This window comes from Myotis myotis, unplaced genomic scaffold (assembly GCF_014108235.1).
Source record: "Myotis myotis isolate mMyoMyo1 unplaced genomic scaffold, mMyoMyo1.p scaffold_m19_p_6, whole genome shotgun sequence".
Lineage (NCBI taxonomy): Eukaryota > Metazoa > Chordata > Mammalia > Chiroptera > Vespertilionidae > Myotis > Myotis myotis.
In genome coordinates this window covers 35,476,862-35,498,348 of record NW_023416368.1, presented here as the reverse complement: position 1 = coordinate 35,498,348, position 21,487 = coordinate 35,476,862, and the positions used below count along the sequence as shown (strand labels likewise).

General features: G+C 46.5%; 1 protein-coding gene and 1 long non-coding RNA gene across 5 annotated transcripts in view; one reads left to right on the top strand and one right to left on the bottom strand.

The window, feature by feature from the left end:
• Positions 1-1,517: 1,517 nt before the first annotated feature.
• On the bottom strand, positions 1,518-13,219 carry LOC118658810. The gene is made up of 4 exons (XR_004968377.1): positions 13,082-13,219; positions 7,944-8,061; positions 5,101-5,264; positions 1,518-1,619 (listed from the first exon to the last, which is right to left on the bottom strand). It is a non-coding gene; the product is annotated as an uncharacterized LOC118658810 (long non-coding RNA).
• Positions 13,194-21,487, top strand: part of SLC22A5 (solute carrier family 22 member 5) — a 25,332-nt gene continuing 17,038 nt past the window's right edge. The window contains exons 1-2 of one of the 4 annotated variants that reach the window (XR_004968376.1): positions 13,194-13,776; positions 19,806-19,909. Coding sequence is in view for 3 of the 4 variants with exons in the window: in XM_036314522.1 (XP_036170415.1) it covers positions 13,384-13,776; positions 19,806-19,909 (497 nt within the window). In the remaining variant the exon portion in view is untranslated. The remainder of the gene's footprint in view (positions 13,777-19,805; positions 19,910-21,487) is intronic. The other 3 variants (XM_036314522.1, XM_036314523.1, XM_036314521.1) reach the window with 3 other exon arrangements.

The following is a 21,487-nucleotide window of genomic DNA, read 5'->3' as shown; positions in this document are numbered from 1 at the left end:
GAACTGCATAAAAATTTAAAACTTCTGCACATAAAAGGACACACAATCAAAAGGGTAAAAAGGAACCCATGGAATGGGAGAAAATATTTGCAATTCATATAGCTGATGGGTTTAATGTCTAGAATAAAGAGCTCCTACAACTCAGTAACAACTAAATGACTTGAGTTTAAAATGAGCAAAGGACTTGAATAGGCATTTCTCCAAAGAAAATATACAAATTGCCAATAAACACATGAAATTAACCACAATATCACTATCATTAGGGAAATATAAATTAAAACTAAAGTGAGATAGCACCTCACACTTATTAGGATGGCTACTATTAAAAACATAGAAAAGAACAAGTGCTAGTGAGGATCTGGAAAAACAGAAAACTTTGTGCACTGTTGTTGGAAATATAAAATGGTACGGTCCCATTAGAAAATAGTATGGCAGTTCCTCAAAAAATTAAACATAGAATTACCATATGATCCAGCAATTCTTGTGAGAAATACCCAAAAGAATTGAAAGCAGGGCCTTGAAGAAATATTTATACACTCATATCCATAGCAACATTATCCACAACAACCCAGTGTCCATCAACAAATGAATGGATAAACAAACTGTGACATATAGATACAGTGGAATATTATTCAGTGTTAAAAAGGAAGGAAAATTCTGACATTTGCTATAGCACAGATGAACCTTGAGGACATTATGCTGTGAAATAAACCAATCACAAAAGGACAAGTACTGTATGATCCCAGTTATATAAGGTACCTAGAGTGATAAAATTCATTGAAACAGAAAACAGAAGGATGATTGCTAGGGGCTGGGAGAAGATGAAAAATGCGCAGTTATTATTGTTCAATGGGTTCAGAGTTTCAGTTTTGCAAGATGAAGAGTTCTAGATGGGGGTGATGATTGTACAACAATGCAAATATACTTAATGCCCCTTAATGCCACTTGTTAAGATGATAAATTTCACACTATGTGTCTTTTACCACAATAATAATGTTTAATTAAAGAAAAATTTTAACTTCCCAAACCTCCACTCCACCCAATTTCCTCCGAGTGGTTTAGTCCAAAAATCCAGGAGTCATCCTTAATTTCCTTCCCTTACCCAACAGTAAGGCATTAACCTTTTGCTTCCAAAATGTATTCTGAATTCATCCATGTATCTCTTTCACAGATACACTCTACTTCAGGCCATGATATGCTCGTGCCTGAGATGCCGCAATCACTTTCTAACACGTCAATCTGTTTTCATAATTCTCCACATAGCAGCCAAAGTGCTTCTTTTGTTATAGAAATCACACCTTACCCTTTCTCTGCTTGAACATACTCTGATTGTTTCTCATTGCACCTATAAAATTCAAACTCCTTGCCACTGTCCACAAGGCACTCCTAGATGATCTGGTCTCCATATAAACTGGCCTCCTGCCAATGTCTCTGCCCTTATGTCCCATTGCTCTCTTTGATCACTGTGTTCTGGTCATGCTGGTCTTCCCTCGGTAGCTCGAAGCGCATGACCTTACCTCACAATCTGTACTTGCTGTTCCTCTGCTTGGCACACTCTCTTCCCAGATCTTCACATGACAGGTTTCTTCTCATTCCTTGCAGCTCAGCTCAGATATCACCTTTTTAAAAAAGTATTCACTCATCATTTAATCTATAGTAGCCACCCCCTGACTGTCACTCTTTATACCATCATCCTTTTTTACCATTCTTTTTTCTTGGCCCCTACCACCACAGGCATACTTCTGTTTATTGAGCTTCACAGATGTGTGTTGTGTGTGTGTGTGTGTGTGTGTGTGTGTGTGTGTGTGTTTATACATACAAATGAAGGCAGGACCCTCTACCAGCAAAAAGATTATGACTTGCTTTATTGCAATACTTGTTTTATTGAGATGGTCTTTGAACTGAACCTGCCATAATTCCATGCTATACCTGTATTTGAAATTTGTATTTATTTTTTTCAAGTTTATTGTCATCTTCCTCATCCCCCAATTAAAATGTGAGCTTCACATCGATCAGACCATCAAACCTCAGAGGGAAGGTAGGGGAGGGTGTGGGTAAGGGGGCGAGATCAACCAAAGGACTTATATGCAAGCATATAGGCCTAACCAATGGACACAGACAACAGGGGGATGAGGGCATGAGTGGGGGTGGAGATGGTGGATAACGTGAGGATAAGGACACATATGTAATAACTTAATCAATAAAAAATGTAAAAAAATAAATAAAATAGACCTAAAAAATAAAAAGTAAAATAAAATGTGAGCTTCAAGAGAATAGGTATCTTGCCTCTTTCCTCAATTCCTAGAACCCAGAACAGTGTTGGGCAAATAACAGCCTATTTAAATATTTGCTGAATGAATGAATTCAGCAAATATTTGTTTGAATGAATGAATAAGTAAACAACATTAATAACCCAATTTTCACCCTAGCTGATTTGACTCAGTGGATAGAACATTGGCCTGTGGCCTGAAGGGTCCAGGGTTCAATTCTGGTCAAGGGCACATGCCCAGGTCGCAGGCTCAATCCCCAGTAGGGGGCGTGCAGGAGGCAGCCGATCAATGTTTCTCTCTCATCATGGATGTTTCTGTCCCTCTCCCTCTCCCTTCCTCTCTGAAATCAATAAGCAAAACAAAACAAAAAACCAATTTTCTTTCTATGTCATATGCATACATAAAACCCTTTTAGGAAAACTTGTATTTCTAATATTAGCCATCACCAATGTCTTTTCCATCCAGAGGTTGATAACTAGTCTTTATGATGCAAGCAGTGTATTTCACATCTCATTTTATGCAGGTATTGCCTTGAAGGGAGCAAGTTTGTATTCCTACTGCAATGTGTAGGTAGCAAAATTGGTAGCAATGTGTAATTATTTATATGGAATTTTAAAACTTTCCTGTATCTCTTAAGCCAAATTGTGGATTTCACATTGGAAATTACACTCATTCAAAGCCAAGGTCTGGACATCTACATCCTTAAAAAACTGTTCAGATGATTTCTTATCTAACTTTTCTTGTCTGGAGAATGTTTCAAGGCCCATTCTCCTCATGGTTAGTTACCTATGTGTCCAGGTCAAAACAGACTGGAGTTACAATGCAGGATCCTGTAACAGCACAAATGTGATTTCTCTGGCCCTTCTGTTTGTGCACCTCCAATCTCCCTCAAAGCCAAACCTACAGACCACAGCTGGGCTCATGAATACAGACTTTTCTGTTAATTCTTTTCTTTTTCTTTTTTTTTGAGATGTGTCTGCAGTAGACACCTGGAAAAGAGCACAAAAGTGCTGCATACCCACTGAAGATGAAGGCCTGCTGTGCCAAGCTCAGCTGCAGCTGCCCTGCTGTACCCCAATTGCTGATATGCATGGGCGATGACATGCCACTACAAATGTGGTCTGATGAGGTGGATAGACTCCTGTTCCTCCACTTTTGGGTCATACTCTGATGTTATGGGACCAAGGCAAATAATGTCTCACAGAGATTTTAGCAAAAATAGCTATTTCAGATTTTGCTCAAGGTTCCCTTTCCATAAAATCTGTGAGAGCAACAGCAGAAACTAGACAGACGCGACTCTGCATCATCCTCCACTCGGATGCTGAAGCTATAATATTGGACTTAGTCTGGACTTCTTTGCAAGTTTCCTCTTCCTCAGGCAAGTTAGTCACATAACCTTCAGACTTGTCCAAAACTATGGAGGATGCTTAGTTCATAAGGTGCTTTTTTTTTAGGGTCAATAATCAAAATTAAACTAATAATTATAGCTAATATTAATTCCATAATGTTTAATAATTTGTATATTAGTGATGTATTGCTGCATAAAAAATTACCCCCAAATTTAGCAGCTTAAAACAACAAACATATTATCTCTCACAAATTCTGAGGGTCAGGATTAGCTGGGTAGTTCTGGCTCAAGGTCTCTCATGAGGTTGCAGTCAAGCTATTGGCTGGGGCTGCAGTCATCTAAAGACTCAACTGGTGCTGAAGTGGTCACAATCTCGCTCACTCGAGGGTCAAATGGCCTCAGTTCCTCATTGGCTGCTGGCAGAATTCTTTATTTCTTGCCACTGCCTACACCTCTTACTACATGGCAGCTTGTTTCTCCCAGAAAAATAGGAGGGGGGGGCATTCAAGATGGAAATCTTTTAAAATATAATCACTGAGCCCAGCTGGTGTTGCTCAGTGGTTGAGCATCAGCCTATGAACCACGAGGTCACAGTTCAATTCCCGACCAGGGCACATGTTGGGTTTACAGGCTCAATTCCCAGTGTGAGGTGTGCAGGAGGCAGCCAATCAATGATTCTCTCTCATCATTGATATTTCTATCTCTCTCTACCTCTCCCTTCCTCTCTGAAATCAATAAAAATGTATTTTAAAAATATGATCACTGAAGTGACAAAACATCACTTCTGCTATGTGCTATTGGTCACCAATCCTGGTACAAGGTAGGAGGGACAAGTGTATGAATATCAGAAGGCAGGGATCATCTTGGAGAAAAGCCACCACACCTGCTAGAGTTTTAATCCTTTTAATTTAGGGTTCTAATCCTGAATCTGCTCTGTCATATACGTTTTTTTCCTCTTATATATAAAGTATATATAAGAGAAAACAACCTAATTCAGAATCTGAGGGTTAAAGGGCCTCAGGTAACTGGTTTTCTCAGATACAGAATTCAAGCTCTCTTATAAAAGGTGTAATTTAAATAATGCTAACATTCAGATATGTGGTAATTACTGTCCCACCAAGAACTGGAAGGCACCTTCCAAGGTTGCTGTTTGTTTTGTACATGTAGACAAGACATCTATTATGACAAATGCGTTTTTTTTCCCTTAAGATCTGCTTCTTCTTTGGTAGCCTATTGAATTATTTTCAGACCCTTTCAGGAGTGTTTTCTGACACACAACTGATATTGCCTAAAATATTTTTTTTCAATTTGTTTGGTCTTGTCAAAGTGACTCAAAGAGTCTGGGGGCTTCGGCTAGAAATAAGTGATGTTTATTCAAAAGTCTCAGAATTTGCAAATGGGAATACAGCTAGGCAAAAAATCCCAGAAGCTCTCCAAAGAAGAAAGGAAAGTTAAAAGTTTTTATAGTAAAAAGTACATTACTGAGAATTACTGGTTGATCCAGGATTGGTCCAGGGCAGTTATCAGTCAGGTGTCAGGTGGTCAGGATAATGGATGCCAGATGGTCTGAATAGGAGTCCTTCGGTGCATAATCAGAGGGGTATCTGAAGGTCTGTTCTATGTCCAGCTGTATATCTAGGCATTGACTCAGGATTGAAAAATTCAGAACGTTTTAAGTTTCCAGGCTATTAGAACACGAATAGACTCATTGCCTAATGCCTTACCCCATTTGATATTAGTAATTTAGCAGATTGACAATATTTCCTCACTCCAATCCTCAATTTGTACACAGGCATTGTTCTCATAGGAGCTTTCATTTATTTTGAAATATTAAAACAATTTTGAGAGTCAATATAAGAAACTAATTTATGATTAAGATGCTTGGTTTTCCTTTTCAGTTAGTTCCAGAAAAGGACTGTTAACTTGAGATAAGACGTTAAAAGGAATTAAGTACATTTCTGAAGGCATAGCAAGTCATCTTCAGGAAGCAGGAATACTGAATAGTAAATGCAAATGAAATGACCAACACCTTTGTTAATTTTTATCCTAATGTAAAAAAAAAATTGACTATGCTTTATGGAAATGTTAATATTTCCTTGTGTAAAATGTTGGCAAGGTTAGTGTGGACGGAAAGGGGCCACATGCTAACATGGCTAGCTCAGGGAAGGCCTGCATGGCTGCCTTGCAAATTCAAAGACCTAAAGTAACTGCAAAGATGGTCTGAAATTTAACTTCTTTTACTAAAAGAAGTTTATGGTGGGTAGTCATGTCAAAACTGCCATTCTCCCAAGCATTATCTCAATCTGTTGAGATTCTGCTTCCTGGCAATTGTCGACAGTTTGGCTCAAATAAACGCACAAAAATTTATCACAGGTTTGAATGTTTCTTACATTAACATTACCTTCTCATTCTCATATTTTCAACTTAGAATGTAATCACTATTGAAGCGTTCACCCAATAGGCTACTTGTTGTTTTTTTATCCTCACCTGAGGCTATTTTTTTCCACTGAATTTCAGAGAAAGTGGAAAGCAGAGGGATAGACAGAGAGAGAGAAACATCGATGTGAGAGACACATCGACTGGTTACCTCCTGAACACGCCCTGACAGATGCCAGGGATTCAGGTACGTGCCCTTGACCAGAATTGAACCTGAGACCCTTCGGTCCACAGGTCGATGCTCTAACCACCAAGCAAACTGGCTAGGGCACCAATAGAGTACATTTTAAAATGCACGTTTAGTTCTATTGCCCACACCACAGCTGGGCTGTATAGGCTCTTCTAAATCTGCTTTGATGGAATCTCATGATTGAGCTCTAATGGCCATCATGTTTGCCTGCAATACCTGTATGTAACCAGAACCCAAGTTCTGCTGCCCGCTGCACAAAAACCAAACTCATTGGACAGATGCAGGTGAAAAAAGGAAAGAGGTTTTATTCAGGTGCTGGTCACCTGAGGAGATGGGGAATGCTTGTCACAAAGCCCATCTCAACATCTCAGTGCAGGCAGAGGTTTTTACAAGGAGGGAGAGGCAAAGCAGAACAAAATAATCAAGGGGAGGGAGTTGAAAAGTTGTCTACGTGCAGTCCAGCATGGTCCATTCCATTAAGGATCTTGAAACTGGTCAAGTGACAATCTAGTGTGGGTCATCCTGGTCTTGGTTATCTTGATTTTATGGTCAGCAATTCTCCTAGGACTGGGATGACTGAAGGTCAAAGTCTGTATCTTCTGAAGTTAGTTCCTAGGATTTTGTTTGTTTGTTTGTTTTGTTAATCCTCACCCGAGGATATTTTTCCATTGATTTTTTTAGAGAGAGTGGAAGGGAGGGGGAGATAGAGAAACATTGTTGTGAGAGACACACATTGATGTGTTGCCTCCCACATGATCCCTGACCAGGGTTGAGGATGGAGCCTGCAACCGAGGTACATACCCTTGAATAGAATCAAACCTGGATAGAGTGTCTGTGGGCTGACACTCTATCCACTGAGCCAAACTGGCTAGGGCAGTTCCTGGGATTGTTATACAAACATGCTGTTTATCTACAAGCTACATATTAGTCAGAGTCAGCATTTCACAGAAACAGTGGCAAGAGAATGTGGGGTGGGTTACAATTTTCCACTGTTACAGGTCCCCACTGTCAATTTTTCTTCCATTTCCATGGAAGTTAGGAAGTTATAGCCAAAATATTTCAGGAAACTAGAAAAATTCAGGATCCAGTCTAGTTCATAGGTGAGAAATACAATATTATAGACAATATACTGAACCAGAGCCTAATGTTTATAACTAGAAGCCTGGTGCATGAATTCATGCACAGGTGGGGTCCGGCCAGCCCCACCCCTGATGGGGGGAGAGGGGTTGAAGGGTAGGTAGGGGAGGGCGACTGGCCAGCCCCGCCCCCTGATGAAACTCCCGATCGAGGGGACAGTTTGCATATTAGCCTTTTATTATATAGGGTTGTATTATAGATTCCATTGAAATACAATTTTTCTCCTAAAATCACCCTTACTTTTTATCAGGGAGTTAGTCAGCCACAGGCAGCCTGGGGAACTCCCTCCAAAGTCCAGGGGCTTACTGGGTGTGGGGGGAGGGGCTCCTGCTCACTCCTGGCTGGCTTGCCAAAACTGTAACCAGAGCTCAAGTTCTGTTGCCTGTCACCACAAAAAACAAACTCATTATTAGACAGATGTTGGTGAAAAAAGAAAGAGGAAATGGAGGACTCGTGTCACAAAGCCCATCTCAACATCTCAGTGTAGGCAGAGGTTTTTACAAGGAGGGAGAGGCAAAGCAGAACAAAATAATCAAGGGGAGGGAGTTGAAAAGTTCTCTACCTGCAGTCCAGCACAGTCCATTATGATACGGATCTTGAAACTGGTCAAGTGTTGGTCCAGTGTGGGTCATCCTAGTTCTTTGTCATCCTGGTTTTATGGTTGAAGGTCAGCAATTCTCCTAGAGTTTGGATGACTGAAGGTCAGAGTGTATGTTCTGAAGTTAGTTCCTAGGATTCTTATACAAATACTAGAGGCCCGGTGCACAAAAATTTGTGCACTCAGGGGGTTGGGGTGGGGGGGGCCCTCAGCCTGGCCTGTGCCCTCTTGCAATCTGGGACCCCTCAGGGATGTCCACCTGCTGGCTTAGGCCCACTCCCCGGGGTTCGGGCCTAAGCTGGAAGTCAGACATCCCTCTGGCAGCCCAGGAGCCCTCGGGGGATGTCCATTTGCCAGTGGGGAGCAGACCTAAGCTGCAGTCAGAAATCCTTAATGCTGCTGAGGAGGCAGGAGAGGCTCCCACCACCACCACTGTGCTGGCAGCTGGCAGCCTGGCTTGTGGCTGAGCACAGCTCCCTCTGTGGGAGCGCACTGACCACGAGGGGGCAGCTCCTGCATTGAGCATCTGCTCCCTGGTGGTCAGTGTGTGTCATAGTGACCAGTCATTCCCAGTCGTTCTGCTGTTAGGGTCAATTTGCATATTACCCTTTTATTATATAGGAGGCTTTTTATCTACAAACCACATAATAGTCAGAGTCAGCATTTTACAGAAACAATGTCAAAATAGTGGGTGGATTACAATGTTATTGGCTTTAAAGTCAATCTTCATTCTTTAAGGCTTTTGATGACATCCAGAGTCCAGGCATGTGTCTTTCTTTCCAATATGACATTCTAGTCAAGATCTTGGTTAATAAAACCACAATTGGAGGGAACCAAGATGGCGGCATAGGTTAACGCCGGAGTTTGCTGCTTTGAACAACTACTTCAAAAGTGAAACTAAAAGACAGAAGGGACATCACCCAGAACCACAGGAACGCTGGCTGAGTGGAAGTCCTACAACTAGGAGGAAAAAGAAACGCATACGGACACTCAGAGGAGGCGCAGTGCTGAAGTCAAATTCTGAGGTGCGGAGTGTGGGGAGCGGGCTGGCGGCGGAGGGCGCGGTTGGCGTTTTCAATCAGGAGGGAGTCGCAGACTCTGAGCTCCAGATCTGGGCGAGTCTCTAGGGACCCAGACTCAAACGGGAGAAGTGGGACTGTCTGGCTTCAGTCAGAGCGAGTGCAGCTTTCTCTCTGAGCTTTGCAGCGGGTGCTGGGACTCAGAGAGGCACAGCCCCTGGGGACAGGACTGAGAGCCGCCATAACTGCTCTCTCCGGCCCACCCTGTTGATCCTGTGCGAGCCGCCCCGCCCAAGCCCTGCACAGAGGCTTTTGCCGGATAGCCTCAGGCAAAGGCTAGATTAGCACCTCCCTAGAGGACAGAAGTTCTCTCACTGCTGACACAGCTGATTCGCATAGCCACTTGGCCTGGAGGTCAAACCCTCCCTGGAATTAGCTACAACAATCAAGATTTAACTATAAGACTGCGAACAAAGACCACTAGGGGGTGCACCAAGGAAGCATAACAAAATGCGGAGACAAAGAAACAGGACAAAATTGTCAATGGAAGATATAGAGTTCAGAACCACACTTTTAAGGTCTCTTCAGAACTGTTTAGAAGCCGCCGATAAACTTAATGAGATCTACAAGAAAACTAATGAGACCCTCGATCTTATATTGGGGAACCAACTAGAAATTAAGCATACACGGACTGAAATAACGAATATTATACAGACTCCCGACAGCAGACCAGAGGAGCACAAGAATCAAGTCAATGATTTGAAATTCGAGGAAGCAAAAAACACCCAACCGGAAAAGCAAAATGAAAAAAGAATCCAAAAATGCGAGGATAGTGTAAGGAGCCTCTGGGACAGCTTCAAGCGTACCAACATCAGAATTATAGGGGTGCCAGAAGATGAGAGAAAGCAAGATATTGAAAACCTATTTGAAGAAATAATGACAGAAAACTTCCCCCACCTGGTGAAAGAAATGGACTTACAGGTCCAAGAAGCGCGGAGAACCCCAAACAAAAGGAATCCAAAGAGGACCACACCAAGACACATCATCATTAAAATGCCAAGAGCAAAAGATAAAGAGAGAATCTTAAAAACAGCAAGAGAAAGAAACTCAGTTACCTACAAGGGAATACCCATACGACTGTCAGCTGATTTCTCCACAGAAACTTTGCAGGCCAGAAGGGAGTGGCAAGAAATATTCAAAGTGATGAATACCAAGAACCTACAACCAAGATTACTTTATCCAGCAAAGCTATCATTCAGAATTGAAGGTCAGATAAAGAGCTTCACAGATAAGGAAAAGCTAAAGGAGTTCATCACCACCAAACCAGGATTATATGAAATGCTGAAAGGTGTCCTTTAAGAAGAGGAAGAGGAAGAAAAAGGTAAAGATACAAATTATGAACAACAAATATGCATCTATCAACAAGTGAATCTAAGAATCAAGTGAATAAATAATCTGATGAACAGAATGAACTGTTGATTATAATAGAATCAGGGACATAGAAAGGGAATGGACTGACTATTCCTGGGGGGGAAAGGGGTGTGGGAGATGCGGGAAGAGACTGGACAAAAATTGTGCACCTATGGATGAGGACAGTGGGTGGGGAGTGAGGGCGGAGGGTGGGGCGGGAACTGGGAGGAGGGGAGTTATGGGGGGGAAAAAAAGGGAACAAATGTAATAATCTGAACAATAAAGATTTAATTAAAAAAAAAAAAAACCACAATTGGAAACTGGCCTTATTGAATTCATGCAAAGAAACCTACTGCCATGGCTCACTCATTAAAAATTGCCTAATTTTGGAGGGATCAGGTAGGGAGAAAAATATATAATTTGCCAAATTGCTTTAAAAAATGTCTCTTGCCCGACCAGTGTGGCTTGGTGGTTGAGCATCGACCTATGAACCAGGAGGTCACAGTTGGATTCCCGGTCAAGGGCACATGCCCGGGTTGTGGGCTCAATCCCCAGTAGGGGGTGTGCAGGAGGCAACCAATCAATGATTCTCATCATTGATGTTTCTATCTTTCCCTCTCCTTCTCCCTTCCTCTCTGAAATCAATAAAAATAATATTTTTTTAAAAGCCAAAAGTAGGGCAAAGATTACATAGGGAGGTAGGGATTACAGACTGGGGTGGGACTTCATTGTTTGGGCAACAAGGTTGTTCATCTTTCCATGATAATAGAAAGTCCTTGAATGAGAACCGACCACATTCCAAGGTCGACTTCCAGGTCCCAGGATGACTCCCAGATCCCGGGGGCATACAACTCCCAGCCAAGTTAGAATGTCCTTTTTTTTTTTCCCAAGAAAAACTATTTTAAATATAATAATGTTACATGCAATAAACATTAATATTGCAAGGAAAACTATTTTAAATATAATTTAATATACAACAAACATTAATATTTCAAGAAAAAAAAGATTTTAAATATATTACCCAAACTGTACTAACATAGTATAATGTCACAAAAGTTGTAGGAAATATTAAAAATATAATGTCCTTTAACCAACACATGGCAATCATGCTTAACAGAGCATGATTAATACTTCCCTTAACCATGAAGCATCCATCTTATATAAGAACTGCTGTTTGAAATTTTAACCCTGCTATTCTGGCTTTTGTCTTCAATAATAAGGAAAATAAGACTACTCCCATTCCAAAGAGGCCGTAAACTATACCCCAGAGTTGTCCGTGCTGACACCAGGCCAGGCCTTGAGATATGGTCTCATGACCCCTTCTCAGCACGTAGGCCCTCTTTCTCAGAAGGCCCAGAAGTTTCATTCCAAATTTGGGAGACAAAGGACTGGAAAAAGTATAAATAGAGAAGTTTCCTCCATGTTGGGGGGCCCAGAATTTGAAAGACACATTTTTGTCTGGGCCTGTGCAGAATTTAATAATAAAATGTAACTCCCTTTCTGGAAGCGTGGCTTGGTTTTTAACCCGGTCTTCTGCAACAACCATATCTAGTCCCCGATATTCTATTCTTGTCCCTAACAATTTCTGAGAGCCATAAAGATTTGGCTGTATGGAAAAGACGTATTGATCCTAGGAGGCCTCATCCTCCATCCACTTCCCTTTGGAACAGCAAAACAGGTCTAACTCTAGGATAGTATTAAACTTAATGGTGCCATGAAGTGGCCAAGTCTTTCCATTGCCCATTTCATAGTGAGGCTAGGTTATGTTGCAAAAGAACCTCAAGGGACTCAGGGTCAAACGTCTCCCAGTTGGCAAATATGCATCCTAAAAGGTACCTCCAGGCACTGTGGACTGGTTCCCCACCTACAAGAGATAAATACGTTCCAGGCCAAGAGTTAGAGGTGTCAGCACTAGCCTGGGCTGTTTTGGGCCATCCTGCAGGCACCTGGCACCCCAATCCTGCAGGCACCACTCTACAATTGTCCTTTGCCAGGGAACCAGGGCTTTCCATCCTGGTGACCTTCTGCACCTGGCCCATTCTCCTCGCTCTGCTTTTGGCTGGCTAACTGCCGACCACACTTATTCTATTGTACAGGGAACCTTTAGAATCATCCAGTTGCTTTTTTTTTTTTTTTTTATTGCTAGTCAACTCCAGAGTTAAGCCTGTGCGTAAACAATTAATCTAGGAAGACTATTTAATCCTAGCCTGGGATCATCAATAATCTTGATGTTAAAATTTTACTTTTGTTCGCACACGTTAAAGGACAACAAAAGGACGTATTAGAGACCAAAACATGGAAAGGTCACCTGAAACAGAATTCAAAGTCATTGCTCCCAGCCTCTCCTTTGGGGTAGTTAACGGTTCCGGTTCGAAAAAATCCCGGTCCCTCTTACATGGCTGGGTAGTGTCAGAGCAGCTAAGCACAGGGAGACCCTGAGCCAGACCCAGGCCCCCGTTTGCCCAGGCGACGAGTTGCGAGGTGGGGGCGGGAATCGAGCCCCGCTGCCCGCCCGCCAGCGCGTCCCCTTCCCCCCGGCTCCGCGCAGGGCCCGCGAGCTCGGCTCGGACACAGCGGCCAGCAGTCCGCCGCCTTCAGAACCCGCGCCAGGGCTCCGCGCGCTGGGACCTCGGGCTGAGCCCCAGGTGCAGGCGGCAGCCCGGGCCCGCCCACCTGCTGTCACGCGCGGCCTGAGCTCCGCCTCCGTCGGCGCCGCACCGCGGGCGGCGGGGTGGGCCTTGCGGCCCAACCCCAGAACCCTCCTCGGCCTCGCCCTCTAAGTCAGGCCTGCGGCGGCGGCGGGGCAGCTCCGGGGCGGGAGCTCGCGAGCAGCTCAGTCGGCGGACGGTCACCCGGCTGATCCCTCGGGCGGTCGCGCGGCGGAGTCCCAAGGCGCACGCGCGCACGCCCCCCGCGCCCCGCCTCTGCGCGCTTCCGCGTCCCACGACCCCGCGCCGCGGGCTGCTGAGTGTGGCATGCGGGACTACGACGAGGTGACCGCCTTCCTGGGCGAGTGGGGGCCCTTCCAGCGCCTCATCTTCTTCCTGCTCAGCTCCAGCATCATCCCCAACGGCTTCAACGGCATGTCCGCCGTGTTCCTGACTGCGACCCCCGAGCACCGCTGCCGGGTGCCCGACTCCGCGAACCTGAGCAGCGCCTGGCGCAACCACAGTGCCCCGCTCCGGCTGCAGGACGGCCGCCAGGTGCCCCACAACTGCCGGCGCTACCGGCTCGCCGCGATCGCCAACTTCTCGGCGCTCGGGCTGGAGCCGGGGCGCGACGTGGACCTGGAGCAGCTGGAGCAGGAGGACTGCCTGGATGGCTGGGAGTTCAGCCAGGACGTCTACCTGTCCACCATCGTGACCGAGGTGGGTTCCAGCCCCGCGCTGGGACCGAGGGCCGGGGTGTGGGGAGGTCCTTCGCAGTCTTTGAGCTCACGCACTTCATCTGGGCAAAGTGCGCGCTGTTGTCACTCCTATTCCCCCATCCCACTGCGCGCTGGTGATGATCATCCATCCTCCGGCCGGGTGGCTTGGGAACGCTTTGCGCGGTGACTTCCAGCCAGAGACGCCCTCTCACAGCAGAGTGTCAAACGGTCCATCTGTCCTGATGGCCAGCTTGGGGAGGGAGCCAAGAAGGCCCTGGTGGCCCGGCCCGCACGAGGTGCTCTAAAGCCCTGAGTGGTCAAAGGCCTCCTCTAGTTGGGATGAGAGTGTGGAGGAGCAGATCCAGGGCTTGAGACACGGGTCCGTCGCCGTTTTTCAGCCAGCCTCTTGGCATCAAAATGCTCCCTTTCTTTCCCGAACTTTTAAACTTAAGGGAAGCATGTGTATAAAACTGTTTCTTGCTCCCTTTTCCAGTTACTCCTTCCCCACCCACCCTCACCCCAAAATGACAGTCTGAGCATGCCCTCTAAGGAACTGTTTACTTTTTGCTGATAGTTGGTTATCAACCTGTTAGTTTCTATGCATCTGAATGAAGATATCTGTTCAGAGTGACTTGTTGCCCAGAAATGTTGTCACAAAGCATACAGCTGTCATTCCTAGACAGACAGGAGAAACCTGTCTGTCTCATTCCCCAGCCCCTTGGGGTTTTGTTCTGGGTGGCTTTGTCTGTCCCCTGGCAACCCCGCGTCACTAGAACCAAATGTATAACATGATGTTAATGGATGAGTGTGGATGTGCTTTGCATCTTCCTAAGACTCCGGCACTAACTGCTTGGAGCCTCAGAACAACTAAGCAAGCAGGGCAGTGAGAGAGCCCTCCTTGATGGGCACCAGGACTGCAGGGTCAGGGATTTGCAGATTAGGGACGGCTTCCCGAAAGATGAAGCCTCTCCGTGAGTCTGGGGTGTTCATGTCAGCAGATGCAAAGTCTGAAACAGCAAGAAACGGCCTAGAAGGAAGGCAGAGTTCAGAGGGGGAGGGGAGGGCTGAAGGGGATCGCCACTGGGATCTCAAAACGAGTGACATGACATCATTCTAGTGTCCTGAGGTGTTGACAAGAGAGACACTGAATGGAGAGACACTGTGCTTTGTGGCCTAAGATTCCAGGGAGAATCACAACTTTCTGTCATCACAGATCCTCAGCCCTAGCCTCGCAAGCAAGTCTGTTACCTTCCTGGAAGCCAGTGAGAGTTGTGAAAGCAGAGACTGTCCATCTCCTCTATACAGGAGGCCCTACAAATTCTGCTTCTAGCTGCTCATGGAAGGGGGAAAGTCAGAAGAAGCTCATGGCACCTCTGGACTTTACCCCGATCCCTCGTATCCCTCGTATCCCTTGACTTAACTCTTGTCATCTGCTCTTGTTTTACTGCCTTCATCCTGCCCTGGGCTGAGAGTGGTGGTGGTACTGATGAGCTCCTGCCAGAGGGGTCCTTAGCTTAAGTTGCTACCAGTGTCAGCTTTTTCATTTTTATATTTAGCCTATGTATTTTACTGTCTTAGCAGTTTCATAAGAGCTGTGTGCCCTTTCACCTACTGACAGGTTGTCAGTCTTTGCTGGGAGGCCAAATTAATACCTTACTTAGCCCTTTGTTTGGAGATGCTGGAATGCCTGACTTGACATTCAGAGCTGCTTGTTCCTCAAGCTGTTGCATTAACATTCTGACTCCATTTTTCTAAGGCCCATTTTCTTTTCCACTCAGACCTGGCGTGATGACCACTGCAGCTAGTCCCAGGTCTGCCCTCTGCCCCACATCATATGTAGAGTACACGGATACTGAATTCTTAGTCGTTTTTTTTCAACAGAAGATGAAAACTTCAGGTCTCCTGTGTGATTGTTGCCTCTTTTGAAATTAAAGTGTGTATGTGTAAGTACTAAAGTTGGTGTTGGATTTACATCTTTGCTTCTCCTGCAGGTCCTAACATGATGCTGGATACAGAGTGTGGGTACGCAGGAAAATTGTTGTTGAATGGATTAATGGATAACTTAAGAACTATTTTCTAACGTTTGAGAATTGAGGAAGAAAAGGATAATTTAATTCACAGCAGGAAATTTGAGAGTGGTTGAAAAGCTTTGACTGAAATATTTTAAAGGAAATGTAATCTCCCATCCCAGGGACTGGGGCATGTGACAAGGGACTGGGATTGGCAGAAAGAAGGGGACACTGAAATGAGATTGCTCTCCCATGTTTCAGGAACAGTTTGGGGGTCCACGTGCTTCTAGGCTGGCCCCTTCTCTGGCCCCTCAGTCATCCCTGGAGTTGGAGAGTCAGCCACCCCACCTTGCTGTGCTGCTCCAATCCCCGAGTGCTTCTTGACTCAGGACTGCCCCCTCCTCTGAGAACCTGGGTGATTTCTTACACTGCCTGGGCCTCCTGCTTTTTGGTGTCTCCATAGCCCAGCCTATAGCCAGAAAAGTTCCTTAGAAACTTCTAGCTTTTGCACCCATGAGTTGGAGTCTGTTCAGCTAAGGCCTAGCAGTCCTCTTTGTCCCCTTGCCTTCTGCCTGTCTCTGCTTCCCAGAAGCCCCCTGCCCCAGCCTTTGGCAGCACAATGACTTTCTCCCTGTTGTCCTAGAAAGCTGCTTTCTCTGGACTAGCTTTTCTGTCAGCCTTATGTCATACATAGATAGCCTTGTAAGATAGGAGCGCCCCCCACTGTTATCCACAAGCCACATCACCTGAAGGAAAGGCCACATCAACCGGGGAGGTGGGGCTGGGCTGACTCTAGGGTGGAGGGACAGACCTTGAGCTTGCGCCTCACCGCTATGCCCTTGCTGATTCAAGGGGAGCACAGACGCTTATCCTGCGTTTGTAGCTCTGGAAAGCCAAAGAAGACCCTTGTTGGGTCCCCTGAGGCCCCCTGTGTGCATGCAGTCATACCAGACCCATGTGGCCCTGAGTGAACAGATTGAGCCCCTCTCTAGATGGCTGAGAACCCACACTCTGGGTCAAAGTTCTGACAGTTGACACAGGGAAGGGGCTGAGGAAGCAAAGAAAATCTAGAGATCAAAGTTCAGGGTTCATCCGGGCTTTGGGCAGCCAAGCCCAAAGAATACTATGATGTTGAAGATTCACAGCCCTTTTTTTCGTCTGTTCGCTCACTCACCTATCTACCAAACAGCTACTGAGCCTCACCTGTGCAGGGCACTGCCAAGCATTATAGTGTTTATGGTAGCAGATACTTCTCCTTGCCAGCCGTGGGGCAAGGATTTGTCATTAATTGCAGCAGGAAGCCGAACTAAATGTGTATAGGAGTACGTGGCATTCAGCAACAAGTGATTCTTACCAGTTTATTTGACCGTTGAAGCAGTCAGGCTAGGCACATCTCAGGGAAGAGCTTCTGCCCTATGGGCACAAACGCTGTATCTTTTTCCTTCTAGCCAACTCACAGGCAAGAACATTTAGTTCTAGGTAAGAACGTTTAGAATCTATTTCCTATAACCAAGAAGCAGCACCAATTACATACTACATACAAGAGACACACTTCTCTCTCTTAAAAATTTTAGCAATTCTATTGAAGTATAAGTGACATAAACTGTACATAGCTAAGTGTGGAATATGAAAACTTTCATGCAAATTAACAGCCAGTGCAGCCCATCCAATGCACCAAGTGGAGGCATCGATGAGCTGGTCTGGAGCTGCTTTAGTCATGGCTGGGGAGCCAGGAGCTCAGTGTAGGAACACTGGATTCCTCTGTGCATATCATCCCACCCCTTCTCATCCCACCCCTCCTAAGGAGGATTCAGGCCAAATCCTAAGTCCACTGCAGACCATTTGACAGGTGAGTGGATAGGTTGGCGAGGTGCCTGCCCCTGTGTTCATTTTTTGAGACCTGTTACCTGTCCTGACCCTGCACATAGTCGTCCTCCTCCCCCTCCCCCCATGTGACCAGTAGGAAGTGTTAGCCCATGTTTGCTTTTGGAAGGCCCAAGCCAGGCCCTGAGAATTGTCAAGAATTGTTAGTGGTGGATTGAGAGTTCAGTTACTCCAGGGAGTTACACACTTGCCCAGAATAAGGACAGGTTGAATCAAGTGGCAGCTGTGGGAGCTGGAGACATGATCTGGGGACCTATCCCAACATGAGCATTAGTCACCTTGTCTCCTTGCCAGTCCAGATTTCTCTAAAAGCCTATATTGGGAGACCTGACATGGGTTGGGGGGACTATCACCCCAGAACTCACTGCAGAAGCCCCTGTGGATTCCTAGTGTAGCTCAGCTATATTATTCCCTAACCCTCACAGGAGACCTGTTGAGAAACAGCTACTGAGTCTTTATTTTTTCATCTCTGTTGCTACAAACGTAATGTGTGCTAGCTGGAGTAGATCCCATCGCATTCAAGAGCAGCAGCAGCCATGATCTGGCCCCTGAAGCTCTGCCTCGCACCCTACCTAATACCAGAGGCCAGCACCCATCACCGAGTCCCTCAGCTCTCTTCCCTGCTGCTCCATCCTGACTTTAGCAGCCATGTCTGGATGGGGATATCTGGGTACTGGCACCACTGAGGCTGTAGATGAGGAAGGTTGCCATAACCCAAGAATTCAAGCCTTAGTGTTTTGAAATTCTGGCCTCCTTGCTAGCCTGGAGTTCCTCTAGATGTAGGAATTGGAGACCCCCAATTCTGCCCTGGGTTAGGGGCCACCAACCCATTCTCAGCCCATCCAAAGTGCCAGAGTGGAGAGCCAGCTATGTGGCTGAGCCATCCTTATCAATAGCAGCAGGGATTTTCTTGTCCAGCCTGGGGCTGCCCTCCCACCCTTCTAAGGAGCCCTGAGGCTGTGTGCACACATTGCCCAGCAGAGCAGAGAAGTAGACTTGTTTTCCCTTCTCACTTAGCCTGGAAGAGGTGCTTTGTTCTTGGGAGCCACGCATTCCCACTGCTTCTCTGTGTTGCTGGGGAGACTGCAGACTCCATGGAGGGCAGGCCAGCAGCCTGGCGTCAGGCAAGCAAGAATGCCCTGGCAGGTGGCCTGCTTGGTTACTGCAGAGCGCCATCTCTCTGTTCTGGGAAACATTTTCCTGGGAACCACCAAGCTTCCTGTTTTGGCTTTTCTTCCTCGTTTTGGCTCCTTGTTAGGCTGGAGAGACTTCACATCTGAGTGTTCAGCTGCTTCTCCAAGCCTGCAGACCTCTTTTTATGATAACCATAGACAAAACGACATATTGGGTGCTGGGAAACTCAAGCCATGTAGCCTGTTACCTACCCCAACCCTTGTTTTACAAAAGACGAAAGGTACAATGAGGAGGGAAATCTTGTCTGAGATTGGATAACCAGTTAACAGTAGACTAGAAGCTAAACCCCAGTTTCTTGACATCCAGCTCAGAGCTCTTGGCTGTAATCAGGCCTAGTGTTAATGCAGCATCAGGGATCCCAGCTCTAAATATCACCAGAAGGTCCAAGAAGTCATTGGCCCAGGGTGGGTGGGGACCTGAGCAGAGCGGAAGGAACAGGTTCACATGGTGCATTTCAGGCCCCCTGGCCTCGGCTCCTTGCCAGATGCCTTGACCCTTAGAGCCCCATACCCCTGCTCAGAACCACTCCTGTGCCATCCTGCCAATGACCCAAACCCCACTGAAAGGGTTCCCTGCCCGTCCACAACCCTGGGCTCGGCCCAGATTCTTCTAAGTGACCATGAGAGGCCTTGCCTTCTCTTGGGTTAGAACATGGGCAGAGTACTTGCTCCCTGCTGCTCCCTTTCTCAAATTAGAAGCAAAACAATGGGGCCAAAAGCTATGAAAAACCAGACGGGGCGGGAGCCCAATCTTCATGTGAGGGGAGCCTCCTCCCTGCCTTGCTGCCCAGATCATTCATTGCTGCCTAAACGGACTCACACCCACATAGTCATGTAAACGGAGTGCAGGAATACAGGATGTTCTGATTTCATTTTCCAAGAAAGTTTAAATTTAAAACATTTTTAATAGAAGTGAATGATACATCCCTTTGCTCCTTTTACAGTGGAACCTGGTGTGTGAGGACGACTGGAAGGCCCCGCTCACGGTCTCCTTGTTTTTCGTGGGTGTGCTGATAGGCTCCTTCATTTCGGGGCAGCTCTCAGACAGGTAAGGTGGGTGTCTGTCTCCTGCAGTGGTAGGGGACCCCAACACTGAGCAAGGAGTGTGTGTGTGTGTGCCTGGCCCATGACTTCAAGTGGAAGTGTCTTTCAGCCCAGGGCCTTGCATTTTAAAAGAAAGGGAAGCCTGACCTATAGTACGGACACCACACCAAGTAAAGAGAGCCAACAACCTCCTCCCCCTAACTCTTGCCAAACAAAACAACCTGAGCTGAGTGTATCCATGCAGGATCAGCTGGATTTGACCAGGAAATATGCCATGATTTATTTCTGCACTAGTCTGGCTGTCCCTCCCTAGATGAGCATGACTCTTTCATGTTCCCAAGCATGGGAGAGGTAGACAACACACACACACACACACACACACACACACACACACACACACACACTGTATTGTAGATCTTAAGGCATACCATGGATGGCTGCTGCCATATTCCCAAAACCACCGCTCTCTCTACAAGGTAAGAGAGGATCTCTATAGCCAGTAGGGACGTGATGGTCAGAACCTGTGTCCACAGGACTGATGCGCCTTAGCTAAGAGGCCTGTGCTTATGGCACTTACTTCACAACAGGCAGAAAATGTGCTATTTTCACCCATAAGCAGATTGTTTATGGAATTCCAAGGCTGTTAACTCAAGGTCCATTTATGACTTAGGGAGTTCATGTACTCTTGACATTATAGGCACAATTTTAGAGATTGTATGTGAGCATTTAGAGAGGTCCGGAGTTTCTGTGAAGTTCTCAGAGGGGTCCGTTATATTATCTCCCTATTCTGGAGCTGCGGGGTCTGTTGGAGAAGCCCAGGACAAAAAGAGTGGCCTTCAGCAAGGTCCTTGGCTGCACTGCGTCACCCAGTGGAGAGGAGTCCCGGCATCATCCCAGCTGGTTGGGTTCTCTAATAGAGAAGTTCAGGATTAGACTGTCATCCTATATAATAAAGAGGTAATATGCAAATTGACCATCACTCCAACACACAAGATGGCCACCCCCATGTGCACACAAGATGGCCAGCAGGGGAGGGCATTTAGGGGGGACCAGGCCTGCAGGGGAGGGCAGTTGAGGGGGAGGGGACCGGCCTGCAGGGGAAGGTAGTTGGGGAGGACCAGGCCAGCAGGGGAGGGCAGTTGGGTGCAACCAGGCCGGCAGGGGAGGACAGTTAGGGGTGAACAGGCCTGCAGGGGAGGGCAGTTGGGGAGGACCAGGCCAGCAGGGGAGGGCAGTTAGGGGCGACCAGGTTGGCAAGGGAGGGCAGTTAGGGGTGACCGGGCCAGCAGGGGAGGGCAGTTGGGGGCGACCAGGCCTGCAGGGGAGGACAGTTAGGGGCGATCAGGCAGGCAGGGGAGGGCAGTTAGGGGCAATAGGGCCAGCAGGGGAGTAGTTAGGTGTCAATCAGGCTGGCAGGGGAGTGTTAGGGGGTGATCAAGCTGGCAGGCAGAAGCGGTTAGGGGCAATCAAGTAGGAAGGCAGGCGAGCGGTTGGGAGCCAGCAGTCCTGGATTGTGAGAGGGATGTCCGACTGCCCATTTAGGCCCGATCCCAGTGGGGTCCCAGATTGGAGAGGGTGCAGG